Below are 20417 nucleotides of genomic sequence, written 5' to 3' on the forward strand. Positions count from 1 at the left end.
ACCTCTTATTATTTACAATTTTATCACATTATGACCTGATAAACTTGCATTTTTTTATTTCTGCATGTTTGGGATGTTTTTATGCTCTAGTACATGGCCGATCTTTGTATATGTACCATGTGCTGCTGAAAAGAAGGTATATTCCTTTTTTATCCCTATTCCATTTTCTCCAGATATATATTAACTAAATTTTTTTCTAACATGCTATTCACTTTCCTCCATTCTTGTTTATTTTCTTATTCAATTTATCTCGTTCTGATAGGGGAAGGTTGAAGTCCCTCACTAGTATGATTTTACTATCTATTTCCTCCTTAAGCTCCTTAATTTCTCCTTTAAAAATCTAGATGCTATACCATTTGGTATATAAATATTTAGTATTGATATTACTTCATTGTTTGTAGTACCTTTTAGTAAGATGTAATTGCCTTCCTTATATATTTTAATCAGATCAATTTTTTTTTTTACTTCAGCTTTGTCTGATATCTGGATTGCTACTCCTGATTTTTTTTTCTTTAATTATGCATAATAAATTCTGCTCCAATCTTTAATCTGTGTGTGTCACCCTGCCTCAAATGAGTTTCTTGTAAACAACATATAGTAGGATTCTGGTTTTTAATACAGTGTGCTATCTGCTTCCATTTTATGGGTAAGTTCGTCTCATTCACATTTATGATTACTGTGTATTGTCTTCTATCTTATTTTCCCCTTTTTATCCTTCTCTATTCCCTTTCACTCCATTCTTCCTCACCAGTGTTTTGCTTTTTATCATTCCCATTCTCATTTCCCTCCAATTATCACCCCCTTCCCTTATCTTATTGCCTTTCTATTTCTCTGTAGGGTAAGATAGTATTCCATATGCCAATGAGTACATTATTCTTCGTAGTAGAGCAGGTAAAAGGAATATACTTAGAAAGATAGTGGGGAAGTAAGTTGTAATCAGCTTACTTCCCCACTATCTTTCTAAGTATATTCCTTTTACCTGCTCTACCACTAAGAATAATGTTCAAGAAGTAGAGATACCCTCTTTCCATGTAGAAGGACAAACCTTTTTCCTCAATTAGGAAATAGTCAAGTGGTATGAATAGGCAGTTCTCAGATGAAGAAATCAAAACTATCAATGATCACATGAAAACTTGTTCTTAATCCCTCTTTATTAGATAAATGAAACTGAAAGCAACTCTGAGGTACCTCTTTACACCTGGAAGATTGGTCAATATGGCATCAAAGGAAAGTGACAGATGTTGGAGGGGATGTGGCAGAATTGGGACACTCATACACTGCTGGTGGAGTTGTGAATTGATCCAACCATTCTGGAGGGCAATTTGGAATTGTGCCCAAAGGGCTTTAAAAGATTACATACCCTTTGATCCAGCCACACCACTTCTGGATTTGTACTCCAAAGAGATAAGAGGGAAAAATACTTGTACAAAAATATTCATAGTCACACTCTATGTGGTAGCAAAAATTGGAAAATGAGGGGGTCTCCATCAATTGGGGAATGACTGAAAAAAATTGTGGTATCTGATGGTGATGGAATACTAATGTGTAGAAAGGAATAATGAACTGGAGGATTTCTATGTGAACTGGAAATATCTCAAAGAATTGATGTTGACACCCTGGTGACCGTTGGAAAATGGTGACTATTGTGGAGCTCAAAGCAGTTTTAAAGGATACACTGGGAAAAAAGAGGTGTATTGGACCACTTAAGAGCAAAGATCCGAGCTGAAGTTTTTGATGCACTAGATGATCAAGGTGAAAAACCGCCATCACTGTCTCATGAAAACCTTCTAATTAATGAATTAATTTGGGAGTATTTGGAATTCAACAAATATAAGTATTCAGCATCTGTTCTTATAGCTGAATCTGGTCATCCAGCAAAATGGGAAAATTGTTTTGAACAACTGCCTTTGAAAAAGGTCTAATTTCTCAAATTTATAGAATACTAAGTCAAAATCTTTTGATCTCATTGTATCCTCCTGAGTTTGTGCCTTGCTCTTCCTTATATCTACAATAATTTTCAATGACTAAAGATTTCTTTTTTATATCTGTTCATTTTCCTAGCCTTTTTCTTGACTTATATTTATATATTAAAGTTTGGCTCACTTCTACATGTGGAGTGGGCATTCTCCTTCACTTCAGGTTTTTTTTTTCTCCTGCTACTCTCAGAACTAGTTCTGGGTTTCTGCAAATTTCAGCTCTTACAAGGTTGTGTTATCTAAAGAGAGATGTGTTCCGTGCTTGTTGGGCATGAGCTGTGCTTTGCAACCTACTATAATCATTCCATTCTAAGTTGCAACTACAATTCAGCTTCCTAATTCTGCTAGTCCTTCCCCTTTCCCTGAGACTGTGATCCAGAGCCTCATATGGCCTATGTAACAGAATCTTGCACTCAGGGCAACAAAGGATCCCCATAATGTCCTTCTAACCATATTTCAGACCTCCGTACTCCCTATGAACTGAGAGTTTTGATGCCTGCTTCCTACTTCTGACTCAGTTTCCCCAAAGTCCAGCTATAGGCATTCACTGACTAGACACACTGTGGGCTCCTTCTCCTTGGACTCAGTGCCTTACTAAAGGCTTGTACTGAGGTTGAGAACCTTGAGGATTGAGTATGAGATTGCTTTATTGTTGGCTTAGGAAAAGTCTCAAGGCCTTACAACTGGCTTGGGTTCAGGTTTGAAACCTTGAGCCATGAGGGAAGAGACAGTGGCTTGCTATTGGCTTGAAGCAGGGCTCCTCACTGTGGGCTACACTCCCCTGTGGCCCCAGTGAAATGTACTTTTCCTCCTGATTTTCCAGATCATCTTGAGCTAAGACATTATCTCACATTTTCCCCTTTTGTTGGTACTGACACTCTAGAATTTCTTTTGGAATATTATTTTAATGTTGTTTGGAGGGATTTTATGGAGGGGTTAGGGCTTCCTTGCCTCTACTCTGACAGCTTGGTTCTACTCTGTTACTATCTGAAAAATTTGGTACAAGTATTTTTTTTTCCTCTTCAACCATTTCTCATCTCATGATTTATGTATGACCTCCCTTTATGATTATTCATCTTTGTTTCTACCTAATCCTTTTATCTAGATCTCATCATTGCCTTAATTCTCTCTAATCTCTGGTTCTTCCTCCACATAATTGTCAAAGGGAGATTCTCAAATTGTAGGTCCAACCAGGTTACTTTCTTGTTCAAGAAATTCTAGCAAGTTTCCCAAGCTGTCTTAATTCTACTGCGTTACGTGTCCTGATTATTTCCAAATTCTCCTATCCAGGATTGTTTGCGTATATTTGCTTGCTTGTTCATGCCATTAAATTGTGATCTCCTGGACATCAGACTGTCTTTTCCAACTTTTTTGTATAAAAAGAACAAAATATATTTTATTATACTATATACATATATGTATGCATGTGTGTGTATTTGTGTGTGTGTGTGTGTTTGTGCGTGTACTGAGATATCTCAATACTTAGCAGATCACCTGGTACCCAGTTGAGACTTAAGAACATTCTATTGAGGAATTGACTGCCTCCCATTTTCTTTAGCATAAAACATGAACTCATCTGTTTGGCATTGACAGATCAACCTTTGCACAGTGACAACAACCTACCCTAACATAGGCACAGATGGCATGTTCCTAAAATTGTCAGATGAAACACAACTGGGCAGGACAAATGTGACACTAACTGGTGGGGTTAGAATCCAAATAGATCTTTTGAGCACGCATGAATAGAATAAAATGAAGTGTAAAGGAGAAACTACAAACTTTAATACAAAAATTATAACTTTTCAAGTACAAAATTATAGAAGGATCCTGTCTACCAGGATGATTAGAAAGCAGTTTGTTTTTAAAAGATCATAGTGTTTAGTGGTCAATTACTTCAGTATAAGTCATCAGTGACAGGGATGTCAAGGCAAAATCAAATAGTTCCAAGTGGAAGAACATTTCAATTTCTTAATCAAATGTCTTCTGCTGCCATCAAATGGAATAGAGAGGAGTTACTTTCAAAGATTTATAATCTTTCTACTTCACTGAACTAATAGCCATGCATTTAAGACCACCATCCAGTACAGCACAGCTAGTCATCTTGAGCAGAAAGTGTTGTGGTGTGTGTTGAGATCAACATACTAGGTACAAACATTATGGTTGGGAGATACTTAGGAATACAGTCATAATGCTCACTTTAATTTGGCATATCTTAACACAACAGTGAGACATTGGTCAATTACCTCTCTCACTTCCCTCAATTTGACTCAAAGACAAATGACAGAACAATTATGTTGAACTCTAATTGTATGCAAGGAAACAGTGTACATTCCTTCTGAGCTTCAGGGCTATTTCCTGGAGGGAGGACAAAGTCACTAAGAAGATTTCCTCTTCTCTATTCAGTGATGGAAATCTTCCTTAACTGGTGTAACTATTTTCTGGCACAGAAGTGAAAACAAAAGTATAAGAGAAATGTGTCCATCAAGAGAACACATTGGGGATTCATGAAAGCTGTCTTCTCATCTTGGGATGATTCTTTGGTTGAAGCCAAGAATTTATTTTGTGACATTAGGTCCAAGAGGCCAGAATTAAGAGAAATGAAAAGAAGTGGGAGAGAGGCATATTTAGGCTTGAGAGAAGGAACAACTACCTAATTACTGGTGTCCACACAGTAATAGAATATTTCCAGGCATATAGATACATAGGGTAAAAGTCAAGGGATGATTCAGAAATAGAGAATGAAATGGGAAGACTTAAATAGAAAAGATGGCTGTGTTTTGTTTGCTTGCTTGTTTGTTTGTTTCTTTTTTTTAGTTGTATTTCTATCTGAGTTAAAATATTTATCCTAAAGAAGTCCACTGACTAATTTGATTATCACTTTTTCATCAGGAAAAACAATAAGGAAATAAATGGGACCTAGCAATAGCAACTACTTAGCCTTGGAGTATAAAAGAGGCTTACCAGGCCAGCAGACTTTCATACTCAAGTAACTCACTCACCTGGAAAGAAACCCTTCTAAAAGCTCAACCTACCAACACCATGGTCAGTTCCTGTTGTGGCTCCACCTGCTGTGGTCCAAGCTGTGGCTCTGGCTGCTGCCGGCCCAGCTGCTGTATTTCTAGCTGCTGCCGCCCCACCTGCTGTGGGTCCAGCTGCTGCCAGCCCTGCTGCCGCCCCTGCTGCTGTATTTCTAGCTGCTGCCGCCCCACCTGCTGTGGGTCCAGCTGCTGCCAACCTTGCTGCTGCCGCCCTACCTGCTGCATAACTAGCTGCTGTCGCCCCAGCTGCTGCCAGCCCTGCTGCTGCCCCACCTGCTGTATTTCTAGTTGCTGCCAACCTTGCTGCCGCCCTACCTGCTGCACATCTAGCTGCTGCCAGCCCTGCTGTCGCCCCTGCTGTTGTATTTCTAGCTGTTGTCGCCCCAGCTGCTGCCAACCTTGCTGCCGCCCTACCTGCTGCACATCTAGCTGTTGCCAGCCCTGCTGCTGCCGCCCCACCTGCTGTACTTCTAGCTGCTGCCAGCCTTGCTGCTGCCGCCCCACCTGCTGCCATATTACCTGCTGCAGAACCAACTGTTGCAGACCAGCCTGCTGTGGGACTTCTTGCTGCTGAGCTCTCACACCTCTGTTCAATTGCCCACCATTCCTAACTAATGTCAGCCACCACCTCCCTTCTTCCTTCTTGCTTCAGGGCAAGGAGAGCTTTCATGGCAATCCAATAGGAAACAATCCACACCTTGATTTCTGCAATGATTAGTTTTCTGTTTACCTCCTTGTTCTACATGGATATCAAAGTTTTATCTCATTGAGCTCCATCAACTCAAAATCTTACCTATTCTCTTAAATCCTTGGGAACTTCCTTCCTCAGTCTTGGTCACAAAACTTGGCTCTGTGACAGGAAAGTCATTGCTCATGTTTTTAGCTCACAACAAGATTTGAATACAAAGATTCTCAAGGTGTTTCTTGTCCAGATTCCCTCTCCTAACCGTTGCTTTTGTCTTATTGTTTGTCAAATTGCAAATAAAACTTCTAGACAAGTGATGAATTCTTTGTCTTGGCTAATTTTGTCTTTTTATATGTTCTTTGTCAATTTTTTAAAATATTATTTTATTTGGTCATTTTCATACATTATTCATTGGAAACAGAGATCATTTTCTTTTCCTCCCCCCTCCTCCCGCCACCCCTCCCCTAGCCCATGTGCAATTCCACTGGGTATCACATGTGTCCTTGCTCCGAACCCATTTCCATGTTGTTGGTATTTACATTAGGGTGTTCATTTAGAGTCTCTCCTCAATCATACCCTCCAATTCTTTTTTTTTTTTAAACCCTTACCTTCCATCTTGGAGTCAATACTGTGTATTGGCTCCAAGGCAGAAGAGTGGTAAGGGCTAGGCAATGGGGGTCAAGTGACTTGCCCAGGGTCACACAGCTGGGAAGTGGCTGAAGTCAGATTTGAACCTAGGACCTCCCGTCTCTAGGACTGGTTCTCAATCCACTGTGCTACCCAGCTGCCCCCCATACCCTCCAATTCTTGAACAATTTTTTAAAATCACAGAATTGTCATTTCAAAGAGTCTTCAGGTGCCATTTAGTATAATATGGGCTCCAAAGGAATGCTATCATGCACTTGACATGTGGTCATCCAGTCTCTACACTTTACAGAGTGTTTTGTGAAAAGTCTATAAAGTTTGTTATTATTCTTTTTTCCCAAATAATTCACCATATATGCACACCAATTATCCTCCATCCGCGGAGATTTTTTTATGTGGTTGTATGACTTACACTCTCCCATGGATCACGTTATCATATGTTTTTGTCAAATCATGAATGTCATGGTCAGGGTCCAGTCCCACTCACGACTCCAGGGTTCCTGACTGGTGGTGAATGATCAGTCAAAATAAATAACAAACAGAAGACAGCTTAATCATTATGGCCATGGGACTGCTTTGCATCTGATAGCTGCTCCACTTTCTCAATATCTGATCTTTATTTTTATACCCATTCTCTTGGCACGCATATACACAAAATCAAAGTGAGATAAAAGTGATACATCATCTTTTAACAAATCATTTGATTAACATGCTATATTTTTGTATTGTGATTACAGACAGAATAAAGGTTGCACACAAGATAAATGATTTCTGTCACAGGTGGGTTGATTTTCTCATTACCCTGTGAGAAGTTTTGAGCTTACAGACAATCAGGGAAAATTATATATTGCTTTTAATAAAATGGAATAATTAATCAGCAGTTCTTAGAAGACAATTCAACAATCATATCATGGAGGCTGAGGGGTCTGGGAACGCAATTCAAATTTAGACTTGAGTCACTGAGGCATACTGAAGCTTGATGTACTTGTACTTATCACTTGGGCCTCTTTGATTGATTTGTGAGCTGACTTCATGAGAATAGGCTTCTATATGTGGGAAAGTTTTTGGCTTGGCCTGTAACTGCAGTTTCACTGGGAATTATGCACGTAAGTAAAAGTTAACCCATGATAGTCTTTTGGGATTGGGTTTGAGGGTCTGATCTTTTGGTGATTTTTGGAGAATTAGGGTACATGTGTTTTGCTCTTGCATTATTTCTTTTGAGACTAGGGGGAATAATAATCATGTCAATTCATAGGTAAGGGGCATTGATGAAAGATGTCATGCAAGGGGGATAGAGTGGGCAGTCACATCTCGCCAAGGACCACTCTGTGGTCTCCCCGGCTACCACGCATGACTCTGTCAAGGCATCGTGGACTGATGGCCCATAGCACATAGAGAGAGTTGGTGAATGGTTATCATGGGATCAAGATCCTTGCTATGATCAATGAGGGGAAAAGAACATTCCCAAAAAATACAGAGTGCTGTGGAAGAAGAAAAAAAAAATTCTGTTATAATGGGCAACTTATCAACAATGTGTTAGAATCTGATTCCATACATGAACAACATAGTATGAAGATTCAGGAAATAAACATTTTTAGTAAATTCCAACTGAGCATCATTTCTAACTACCTCCCTGTTCCTCCCTTGAAAATGTTGTCAATGAGGGGCGGAATCAAGGTGGCAGTGTAGAGGCAGTGAAAGTTCAGACCTCTGAATACCTTTCCTTACCAATTATAATCTAAATGCTCCCAAGGGACTGAAAATCAAACCTAGCAACAAAACAGAGCCCAGGGACCCTCCTGCTGGACTCAATTTAAAACATAGGCCAGGGGACTTCCGGGTAATCATGGCTGCAATCTAGACGCAGCACGCTTCCTCTCCCCAGCACGGAACGAAATAGACTACATCAAAGGAGCATAAAATCACCTTTGGAGGAACAGAAGGACTCCCCAGTACCCCACAGAGGCAAAGGTACGTGGGGCTTGAACATTTCCACACTAAAACAAGAAGGAAAAGCTTGCACAGAAAAGTGAACTGAGCCGCCCTTCCCCCACCCCACCTCCCCCACTAAACCAGAGTGAGCTACCTGAGCGCTCACCGGGACAGCGAGTGAGTGGGGAGCGTCTCTGTCTGGGGGGGCACTCCAGGGTCCTTGGGATCTGGGGACTGCCAGGAAAAAAACGTCTCAGGGCGCTTTTACTGGAGAATCCAGCGGACCTGGACTCGGTGCGGGCTGCGCTGAACAACGCGCCCTGATTATCTGGGCGGAGCTGAATACCTGGGCTCGGAGGCTGGGAAGAACTAGTCTGAAGCAACCTAAATTCACAGAAAAACCGCTCTTATAACCCAGACCCCAGACCAAAAAGGAAAGGGAAATAAAACCACCAAAGGGATGGCTCACATGGCCCAAAATCAAGCCTCCAGGAAGAAAGGGAAAAAAGTGACTATTGAAAACTTTTATGGTGGAAGTACCCAAGGAAAAGAGGAGAATGAGGAGGAAATCCAAAAAAATTCAGAACACGCCTCCCAAAATGGAAACTATCAACAAGCTCTGGAAGATCTCAAACTGGAACTTATCCAAAAGATGGAAACCTTCTGGAAAGAAAAATGGGAGAAAGAGATCAGCTGTCTGACAGATAAGACTGCTCAATTGGAAAAAGAACTCGAAGCATCCAATAGAAGGGCAGACAAGGCTGAAAAGTAAATCCAGTCCCTAATGACCAGAATTAAGGACCTCGAAGAAAGTGAGATGATAAAACAGCAAGAATCAATAAAGCAAACCCAAATAATTAATGAATTGGAAGAAAACAGAAAATATCTCACTGAGAAGGTCACGGACCTGGAGAACAGAGGAAGACGAGAAAATCTCCGTATCATCGGTCTCCCAGAAAAACCAGAGGTAAACAACAAATTGGATTTTATTCTAGAGGAGATTATAAAAGAAAATTGCCCCCACGTTCTGGAGCAAGGGGGCAAAATAGAAATAGAAAGGATTCATAGAACACCTTCTATACTAAATCCCCAAAAGACAACGCCTAGGAATGTAATTGCCAAATTCAAGAGCTTCCAAGTAAAGGAGAAAATCCTACAAGAAGCCAAGAAGAAGAGCTTCAGATATAAGGGGGCTCCCATAAGGATCACACACGACTTAGCGGCTAATACACTAAGAGACCGCAAAGCATGGAACACGATATTTAGAAAGGCAAGAGAGCTGGGTCTCCAACCAAGAATCAACTACCCAGCAAAACTGACTATATACTTCCAGGGGAAAGTATGGGCATTCAACAAAATAGAAGATTTCCAAGCATTTGCTAAGAAAAGACCAGAGCTCTGTGGAAAGTTCGATATCCAAGCACAGAAAGCAAGAGAAACATGAAAAGGTAAATATGAAAGAAAGGGAAAAGGAGATAAATCTTATCTTTCTCTTTAAGTCAAACTCCCTTCTATAAGGACTACATTTACATCTAATTATATATATTAATATGTGGGGAAAATGTTTTGTGGAACTCTTATAAATTGTATCATCATAAGAGTAGTTAGAAGAAACATGCATAGGGAAAGATTGGGGAATTAAGAAGATTTGGGGAAAGTTGGGGCAAAAAAAGGAAAAGGGAGGGGGGAACCGTGATAATACTAAGATTAACTTCAAGAAATAGGGGGGGAATCAATAGAATAAACTTTCCCATATAAAGATACACATGGGAAGGGGAGGGGAAGAACTCTCATATGAGAAGGAGAGGAAGAGAGCGTGAAGTGGAATTACTTAAACCTTACTCTCAGTGAAATCAAATCTGAGAGGGAAGAACATCTAGATCCAGTGGGATCCTAAATTCTATCTTATCCATTAGGGCAAGAAAGAAAGGAAAATTAAGGAGGGGGGGGGAGGGAGTACAAAAAGGGAGGGAAGGAGAGGGGGGAGGGGAAGAGAGCATAAAAAGGGAGGGGCTAGAAAGGGAAGCATCTCAAGGGAGGGGACTAGGGGGACTGACCTAAAGTAAATCACTGGTTCAAAAGGAGAAAGCTAAAGAAGAAAGGTCAGAACTAGGGGAAGATATCAAAATGCCAGCGAATCCACAAATAACAATCATAACTTTGAACGTGAATGGGATGAACTCACCCATAAAACGCAGACAAATAGCAGATTGGATTAGAACACAAAACCCTACCATATGTTGTCTTCAAGAAACACATATGAGACGGGTTGACACTCACAAGGTTAGAATTAAAGGTTGGAGTAAGACCTTTTGGGCCTCAACCGATAGAAAGAAGGCAGGAGTTGCAATCATGATATCTGACAAAGCCAAAGTACAAATAGACCTGATCAAAAGGGACAGGGAAGGTAAATATATTCTGCTAAAAGGAAATATAGACAATGAGGAAATATCACTAATCAACATGTATGCACCAAATGGTATAGCATCCAAATTTTTAATAGAGAAACTAGGAGAATTGAAGGAGGAATTAGACAGTAAAACCCTATTAGTGGGAGACTTGAACCAACCACTATCAAATTTAGATAAATCAAATCAAAAAATAAATAATAATGAGGTAAAAGAGGTGAATGAAATCTTAGAAAAATTAGAATTAATAGACATATGGAGAAAAATAAATAGGGACAAAAAAGAATACACCTTCTTTTCAGCACCACATGGCACATTCACAAAAATAGATCATACACTAGGTCATAGAAACATGGCACTTAAATGCAGAAAAGCAGAAATATTAACTGCAGCCTTTTCAGATCACAAGGCAATTAAAATATTGATCGGCAAGGGTACATGGAGACCCAAATCAAAAATTAATTGGAAATTAAATAACATGATACTCCAAAATCGGATAGTTAGAGAAGAAATCATAGAAACAATTAACAATTTCGTTGAAGAAAATGACAACGGCGAAACATCCTTTTAAACCTTATGGGATGCAGCCAAGGCAGTACTTAGAGGAAAATTCATATCCCTGAGTGCATATATTAACAAATTAGGGAGGACAGAGACCAAGGAATTGGAAATGCAAATAAAAAAACTTGAGAATGAACAAATTAAAAACCCCCAGAAGAAAACCATACTAGAGATCCTAAAAATTAAGGGAGAAATTAATAAAATAGAAAGTGACAGAACTATTGAGCTAATAAACAAGACTAGAAGCTGGTACTTTGAAAAAACAGACAAAATAGACAAAGTACTGGTTAATTTAATTAAAAAAAGGAAAGAAGAAAGGCAAATTAATAGCATCAAGGATGAAAAGGGGGATCTCACCTCAAATGAAGAGGAAATTAAGGCAATCATTAAAAACTACTTTGCCCAACTATATGGCAATAAATATACCAACCTAGGTGATATGGATGAATATTTACAAAAATATAAATTGCCTAGACTAACAGAAGAAGAAATAGTTTTCTTAAATAATCCCATATCAGAAATTGAAATCCATCAAGCCATCAAAGAACTTCCTAAGAAAAAATCCCCAGGGCCTGATGGATTCACCAGTGAATTCTATCAAACATTCAGAGAACAGTTAACCCCAATATAACACAAACTATTTGACATAATAAGCAAAGAGGGAGTCCTACCAAACTCCTTTTATGACACAAGCATGGTACTAATTCCAAAGCCAGGCAGGCCAAAAACAGAGAAAGAAAACTATAGGCCAATCTCCCTAATGAATATAGATGCAAAAATCTTAAATAGGATACTAGCAAAAAGACTTCAGCAAGTGATTAGAAGGGTCATCCATCATGATCAAGTAGGATTCATACCAGGGATGCAGGGCTGGTTCAACATTAGGAAAACTATCCACATAATTGACCACATCAACAAGCAAACCAACAAGAATCACATGATTATCTCAATAGATGCAGAAAAAGCCTTTGATAAAATACAACACCCATTCCTACTAAAAACACTAGAAAGCATAGGAATAGAAGGGTCATTCCTAAAAATAATAAACAGTACATATCTAAAACCATCAGCTAATATCATCTGCAATGGGGATAAACTCAACCCATTCCCATTAAGATCAGGAGTGAAACAAGGATGCCCATTATCACCTCTATTATTTGACATTGTATTAGAAACACTAGCAGTAGCAATTAGAGAAGAAAAAGAAATTGAAGGCATCAAAATAGGCAAGGAGGAGACCAAATTATCACTCTTTGCAGATGACATGATGGTCTACTTAAAGAATCCTAGAGACTCAACCAAAAAGCTAATTGAAATAATCAACAACTTTAGCAAAGTTGCAGGATACAAAATAAACCCACATAAGTCATCACCATTTCTATATAATTCCAACACAGCTCAGCAGCAAGAACTAGAAAGAGAAATCCCATTCAAAATTACCCAAGACAAAATAAAATACTTAGGAATCTATCTCCCGAGACAAACACAGGATCTATATGAACACAACTACAAAACACTTTCCACACAACTAAAACTAGACTTGAACAATTGGAAGAACATTAACTGCTCATGGGTAGGACGAGCCAATATAATAAAAATGACCATCCTACCCAAACTCATCTATCTATTTAGTGCCATACCCATGGAACTTCCAAAAATTTTTTTTACTGATTTAGAAAAAAACATAACAAAGTTCATTTGGAAGAACAAAAGATCAAGGATATCCAGGGAATTAATGAAAAAAAACACAAAGGAAGGGGGTCTTGCAGTCCCAGATCTCAGACTATATTATAAAGCAGCGGTCATCAAAACAATTTGGTACTGGCTAAGAGACAGAAAGGAGGATCAGTGGAATAGACTGGGGGCAAGCAACCTCAGCAAGACAGTATATGACAAACCCAAAGATCCCAGCTTTTGGGACAAAAATCCACTATTTCATAAAAACTGTTGGGAAAATTGGAGGACAGTGTGGGAAAGATTAGGCTTAGATCAACACCTCACACCCTACACCAAGATAAATTCAAAATGGATGAATGACTTGAACATAAAGAAGGAAACTATAAGAAAATTAGGCGAACACAGAATAGTATACAGGTCAGACCTTTGGGAAGGGAAATACTTCAAAACCAAGCAAGAATTAGAAAGAGTTACAAAATGCAAAATAAATAATCTGGATTACATCAAATTAAAAAGTTTTTGTACAAACAAAACCAATGTAACCAAAATCAGAAGGGTAGCAACAAATTGGGAAACAATCTTCATAAAAACCTCTGACAAGGGTTTAATTACTAAAATTTATAAAGAACTAAATCAATTGTACAAAAAATCAAGCCATTCTCCAATTGACAAATGGGCAAGGGACATGAACTGGCAATTCTCAGCCAAAGAAATCAAAACTATTAATAAGCACATGAAAAAGTGCTCTACATCTCTTATAATCAGAGAGATGCAAATCAAAACAACTCTGAGGTATCATCTCACACCTAGCAGATTGGCTAACATGACAGCTATGCAAAGTAATGAATGCTGGAGGGGATGTGGCAAAGTGGGGACATTGATTCATTGCTGGTGGAGTTGTGAATTGATCCAACCATTCTGGAGGGCAATTTGGAACTATGTCCAAAGGGCGATAAAAGACTGTCTGCCCTTTGATCCAGCCATAGCACTGCTGGGCTTGTACCCCAAAGAGATAATGGACAAAAAGACTTGTACAAAAATATTCATAGCTGCGCTCTTTGTGGTGGCCAAAAATTGGAAAATGAGGGGATGCCCTTCAATTGGGGAATGGCTGAACAAATTGTGGTATATGTTGGTGATGGAATACTATTGTGCTAAAAGGAATAATAAAGTGGAGAAGTTTCATGGAGACTGGAACAACCTCCAGGAAGTAATGCAGAGCGAGAGGAGCAGAACCAGGAAAACACTGTACACAGAGACTGATACATTGTGGTACAATCGAAGGTGATGGACTTCTCCATTAGTATCAATGCAATCCCTGAACAATCTGCAGGGATCTAAAAAAAAATACTACCCACAAGCAGAGGATAAACTGTGGGAGTAAAAACACCGCTGAAAAGCAACTGCTTGACTACAGGGTTGAAGGAGATAAGACTGAGGAGAGACTCTAAATGAACACTATAATGCAAACTCCAACAACAGGGAAATGGGTTCGAGTCAAGAACACATGTGACAACCAGTGGAATCATGCGTCGGCTATGGGAGAGGGAAAGGCGGGGGGGGGGGGGGGAGGGGAGGGGAGGAAAAGAAAACAATCTTTGTTTCCAGTGAACAATGTATGAAAACGACCAAATAAAATAATATTTAAAAAAAAAATAAAACATAGGCCACCCAAGAGCCAGAATTTGGGAACGCTTGGGTTTAAAGGGAAGAGAGAATAAGGTCCCAGTACCCTCCCCCCATACCTAGAGCCCTAAGCCTCCAGCTGCACCTGGAACCTCTGGGCAGGCAAAGGTGCTGGTCTGGATGGAGTGCCAGGCTCAGAGCATTGAACACAGGCTGTGGGGAAGGAGCTGGAGATGGAGCACAGAGGGGAAAGCCTGGTTGCAGCTACGGAGACCCTCCATATTGCTCCCCCCTTCCTGGAGGTTTTGTCCTCAGGGCACATGGAACACAACCCAGCAGGACTTAATCCCATCAACAGTATTCAGAGATCAGAGAAGCTCAAACTCCAAAATCCCTTCCTCACAGACTGTTGGACTTTAATCCAATCACAGCTTCCACATCACAGGGAAGCAAAAGCTCTAATGCCCCTCCAACACAGACTGCACTAAGACATTGCTGACAAATCTGCAAGAGGGAACACTGACAGAAAAGCCCAAACCCACAGATCCAACACATAATGAGAGGAGCAAGAGTGCAGGCACCTACAGGGGGAAAAGCAGGGGCAAATATGAGCAAACAACAGAAAAAGAAAAAAGAAATTACAATCAACAGCTTCTATGCAGGCAATGAAGAAAGAGCTAATGGAACAGAGTAGGAAGAAACACCAAACAATAAAACAGAAATCTCAGTGAATTGGACACAGACTTTGGAAGAACTCAAAATACAATTCAAAACACAATTAAGAGAGGCTGAAGACAATTGGGAAAAGAACTTAAAAATTAAGATAAATCATCTGGAAACAGAGGCACTTGAACTAAAACAAGAAAATGGTGTCCTGAAAGCCAAAATCAACCCAGTTGAAAATGAGGCAAAACAGATGAAAGATGAGGCAAAGAAGATGCAAGATGAGGCAAAGAAGAGGCAAGATGAGGCAAAGGAGATGAAATATGAGGCAAAGAGAATGAAAGATGTTTTCCAAAGAAAATCAGACCAGAAGGAGAAGGGTGACCAAAAAGCCAGGGATGAAATCCAGTCTTTAAGAACCAGAATACAACAACTAGAATCAAGTGACTTCACAAGGCAAGAGGACACTATAAAACAAAATTTAATGAATGAAAAAATTGAGGAAAATATGAAGCATCTCATTCACAAAACAGAAGATTTAGAAAATTGTTCCAGGAGAGACAACTTAAGTATCATTGGCCTACCAGAAGAGCATGACAAAAGGAAAAGTCTGGACATCATACTACAGGAAATTATTCAAGAACACTACCCTGATATTCTAGAACAAGGATGAAAAGTGGAGATTGAATGAATCCACAGATCACCTCCTGTACTTAATCCCCAACTGACAACACCCAGGAATGTTATAGCCAAATTCAAGAACTATCAGACAAGGTAAAAATATTACAAGCTGTTTTGAAGAAGTCATTCAGATACCATGGAATGACAGTGAAGATAGCACAGGATCTGATGGCATCCAAACTGAAGGACTGAATGGCATGGAATATGATATTCTGAAAAGTAGGGGAATTACGTCTACAACAAAGAATCAACTACACAGAAATACTGACTATATTCTTACAGGGGAAAGTATGGTTATTTAGCAAAATAGAAGAATTCCAAGCATTTGTAAAGATCAGACCTGAACAGAAAATTTGATGTCCAAGCACAGAATTCAAGAGAATCATCAAAAGGTAATTGAAAAAGAGGGAAAATAGGGAAGAAAATGAAAACAAAAAACAAAAAAACTTTTTTATAAGAGACCCAATAAGTTAAAATGCTAAGTATCCCTATAAGAAAAGAGGTCATTGGCAACTCTTAAAAATTGTTATTACTACCCAGACAGCTAGAAGAAGTACACTTAAAGGGAACAGTGACAAACTGTATAGGATGAAATGACAAGACATAAATATGTATGTATATATATATATATATATATATGTATGCATAAATATATGTACATATGTGTATTTGTATGTATATGCACATACATATATAAGGACATATATGTGCATATACATGCAACTAGAGATAAAAAGAGTTTAATATTAAAAGAAATGGAAAAAGAAACTGAAAAATGTAAATTTATATGTCAGAAAGAAGCACATAGCAGGAGGGGGAAGAACATCAATACACTGGAAGGGTAAAGAGGTTGGAGAAAGAAATACTCAACTCGTATGTGCATTGACATTTATCCAAAGAGGGAAGAACAATCCAATCCATTAGAGCAGAGAATTTAGAGCCAATCCATTAGAGCAAGCAAATAATAGAGTGCATAAGAATCCAATACCCTACCATATGCTCTCTTCAAGAAACACACATGAGGAAGGTAGATACACATAGGGTCAAAGTAAGAGGATGGAGCCAAATCTACTGGGCATCAACTGATAAAATGAAGGCAGGAGTCACAATCATGATATATAACAAAGCCAAAGTAAAATAGATCTGATTAAAAGGGAAAGGTATGATAATTGCATCCTGATAAAAGGGAGTATAAACAATGAGGAACTATCAGTACTCAACATGTATGCTCCAAATGGCATAGCATCCAAATTTCTAAAGGAGAAACTAGTGGAGCTCAAGAATGAAATAGATAGAAAAACTATATTAGTGGGAGACCTGATAAATCAAACCAAAAAATAAATAAGTAAGAGGTAAGAGAAGTGAATGAAATTATAGAAAAATAGAGTTATTAGACATGTGGAGAAAAATAAATAGGGACCAAAAGGAATGCATCTTCTTTTCAGCCGCACATGATACATTCATAAAAATTAATCATGTATTAGGTCATAAAAATATTGCAAACAAGTGCAATAAAGCAGAAATAATAAATGCAACCTTCTCAGATCACAATGTAATGAAAATAATAATTAGTAAGGGTACATGGAGAGGCAAATAAAAATTAACTGGAAATGAAACCATAGGATTCTCCAAAATCCATTAGATAAAGAAAAAATCATTTTAATACCTTCAATTCCTTTTTCTTCTCTAATCGCTACAGTTAGAGTTTCTAATACAATGTTAAATAATAGAGGTGATAATGGGCATCCTTGTTTCACTCCTGATCTTATTAGGAAGGCTTCTAATTTATCCCCTTTGCAGATGATGTTTGTTGATTGTTTTAGATATATACTGTTTATTATTTTTAGGAAAGGTCCTTCTATTCCGTTACTTTCTAGTGTTTTCAATAGGAATGGGTGTTGTATTTTGTTCAAGGCTTTTTCTGAGTGTAAATCATACAATCACATGAAAAAATCTCCGCGGATGGAGGATAATTGGTGTGCATATATGGTGAATTATTTGGGAAAAAAGAATAATAACAAACTTTATAGACTTTTCACAAAACACTCTGTAAAGTGTAGAGACTGGATGACCACATGTCAAGTACATGATAGCATTCCTTTGGAGCCCATATTATACTAAATGGCACCTGAAGACTCTTTGAAATGACAATTCTGTGATTTTAAAAAATTGTTCAAGAATTGGAGGGTATGGGGGGCAGCTGGGTAGCACAGTGGATTGAGAACCAGTCCTAGAGACGGGAGGTCCTAGGTTCAAATCTGACTTCAGCCACTTCCCAGCTGTGTGACCCTGGGCAAGTCACTTGACCCCCATTGCCTAGCCCTTACCACTCTTCTGCCTTGGAGCCAATACACAGTATTGACTCCAAGATGGAAGGTAAGGGTTTAAAAAAAAAAAGAATTGGAGGGTATGATTGAGGAGAGACTCTAAATGAACACCCTAATGTAAATACCAACAACATGGAAATGGGTTCGGAGCAAGGACACATGTGATACCCAGTGGAATTGCACATGGGCTAGGGGAGGGGTGGCGGGAGGAGGGGGGAGGAAAAGAAAATGATCTCTGTTTCCAATGAATAATGTATGAAAATGACCAAATAAAATAATATTTTAAAAAATTGACAAAGAACATATAAAAAGACAAAATTAGCCAAGACAAAGAATTCATCACTTGTCTAGAAGTTTTATTTGCAATTTGACAAACAATAAGACAAAAGCAACGGTTAGGAGAGGGAATCTGGACAAGAAACACCTTGAGAATCTTTGTATTCAAATCTTGTTGTGAGCTAAAAACATGAGCAATGACTTTCCTGTCACAGAGCCAAGTTTTGTGACCAAGACTGAGGAAGGAAGTTCCCAAGGATTTAAGAGAATAGGTAAGATTTTGAGTTGATGGAGCTCAATGAGATAAAACTTTGATATCCATGTAGAACAAGGAGGTAAACAGAAAACTAATCATTGCAGAAATCAAGGTGTGGATTGTTTCCTATTGGATTGCCATGAAAGCTCTCCTTGCCCTGAAGCAAGAAGGAAGAAGGGAGGTGGTGGCTGACATTAGTTAGGAATGGTGGGCAATTGAACAGAGGTGTGAGAGCTCAGCAGCAAGAAGTCCCACAGCAGGCTGGTCTGCAACAGTTGGTTCTGCAGCAGGTAATATGGCAGCAGGTGGGGCGGCAGCAGCAAGGCTGGCAGCAGCTAGAAGTACAGCAGGTGGGGCGGCAGCAGCAGGGCTGGCAACAGCTAGATGTGCAGCAGGTAGGGCGGCAGCAAGGTTGGCAGCAGCTGGGGCGACAACAGCTAGAAATACAACAGCAGGGGCGACAGCAGGGCTGGCAGCAGCTAGATGTGCAGCAGGTAGGGCGGCAGCAAGGTTGGCAGCAACTAGAAATACAGCAGGTGGGGCAGCAGCAGGGCTGGCAGCAGCTGGGGCGACAGCAGCTAGTTATGCAGCAGGTAGGGCGGCAGCAGCAAGGTTGGCAGCAGCTGGACCCACAGCAGGTGGGGCGGCAGCAGCTAGAAATACAGCAGCAGGGGCGGCAGCAGGGCTGGCAGCAGCTGGACCCACAGCAGGTGGGGCGGCAGCAGCTAGAAATACAGCAGCTGGGCCGGCAGCAGCCAGAGCCACAGCTTGGACCACAGCAGGTGGAGCCACAACAGGAACTGACCATGGTGTTGGTAGGTTGAGCTTTTAGAAGGGTTTCTTTCCAGGTGAGTGAGTTACTTGAGTATGAAAGTCTGCTGGCCTGGTAAGCCTCTTTTATACTCCAAGGCTAAGTAGTTGCTATTGCTAGGTCCCATTTATTTCCTTATTGTTTTTCCTGATGAAAAAGTGATAATCAAATTAGTCAGTGGACTTCTTTAGGATAAATATTTTAACTCAGATAGAAATACAACTAAAAAAAAGAAACAAACAAACAAGCAAGCAAACAAAACACAGCCATCTTTTCTATTTAAGTCTTCCCATTTCATTCTCTATTTCTGAATCATCCCTTGACTTTTACCCTATGTATCTATATGCCTGGAAATATTCTATTACTGTGTGGACACCAGTAATTAGGTAGTTGTTCCTTCTCTCAAGCCTAAATATGCCTCTCTCCCACTTCTTTTCATTTCTCTTAATTCTGGCCTCTTGGACCTAATGTCACAAAATAAATTCTTGGCTTCAACCAAAGAATCATCCCATGATGAGAAGACAGCTTTCATGAATCCCCAATGTGTTCTCTTGATGGACACATTTCTCTTATACTTTTGTTTTCACTTCTGTGCCAGAAAATAGTTACACCAGTTAAGGAAGATTTCCATCACTGAATAGAGAAGAGGAAATCTTCTTAGTGACTTTGTCCTCCCTCCAGGAAATAGCCCTGAAGCTCAGAAGGAATGTACACTGTTTCCTTGCATACAATTAGAGTTCAACATAATTGTTCTGTCATTTGTCTTTGAGTCAAATTGAGGGAAGTGAGAGAGGTAATTGACCAATGTCTCACTGTTGTGTTAAGATATCCCAAATTAAAGTGAGCATTATGACT

At 39.4% G+C, this 20417-nt stretch overlaps 2 protein-coding genes across 2 annotated transcripts; one reads left to right on the top strand and one right to left on the bottom strand.

The window, feature by feature from the left end:
- Nucleotides 1-4815: 4815 nt before the first annotated feature.
- On the top strand, nucleotides 4816-5957 carry LOC130456995 (keratin-associated protein 4-4-like). The gene has a single exon (XM_056814828.1). The coding sequence runs from the start codon at nucleotides 5016-5018 to the stop codon at nucleotides 5586-5588; it is 573 nt and encodes a 190-aa protein (XP_056670806.1). The 5' UTR covers nucleotides 4816-5015; the 3' UTR covers nucleotides 5589-5957.
- Nucleotides 5958-18617: 12660 nt separating this feature from the next.
- LOC130456996 (keratin-associated protein 4-4-like) lies at nucleotides 18618-19736 on the bottom strand. Its single transcript, XM_056814829.1, has one exon. It carries the CDS (start codon nucleotides 19557-19559, stop codon nucleotides 18987-18989), a length of 573 nt encoding a protein of 190 aa, XP_056670807.1. The 5' UTR covers nucleotides 19560-19736; the 3' UTR covers nucleotides 18618-18986.
- Between the last annotated feature and the right edge of the window lie 681 nt (nucleotides 19737-20417).

The sequence above is a fragment of the Monodelphis domestica genome, chromosome 2 (assembly GCF_027887165.1).
Source record: "Monodelphis domestica isolate mMonDom1 chromosome 2, mMonDom1.pri, whole genome shotgun sequence".
NCBI lineage: Eukaryota > Metazoa > Chordata > Mammalia > Didelphimorphia > Didelphidae > Monodelphis > Monodelphis domestica.

Bases quoted from the DNA above. Each gene is read 5' to 3' on its own strand.
- LOC130456996 (XM_056814829.1), bottom strand. From the start codon at position 19,559: ATGGTCAGTTCCTGTTGTGGCTCCACCTGCTGTGGTCCAAGCTGTGGC.
- LOC130456995 (XM_056814828.1), top strand. From the start codon at position 5,016: ATGGTCAGTTCCTGTTGTGGCTCCACCTGCTGTGGTCCAAGCTGTGGC.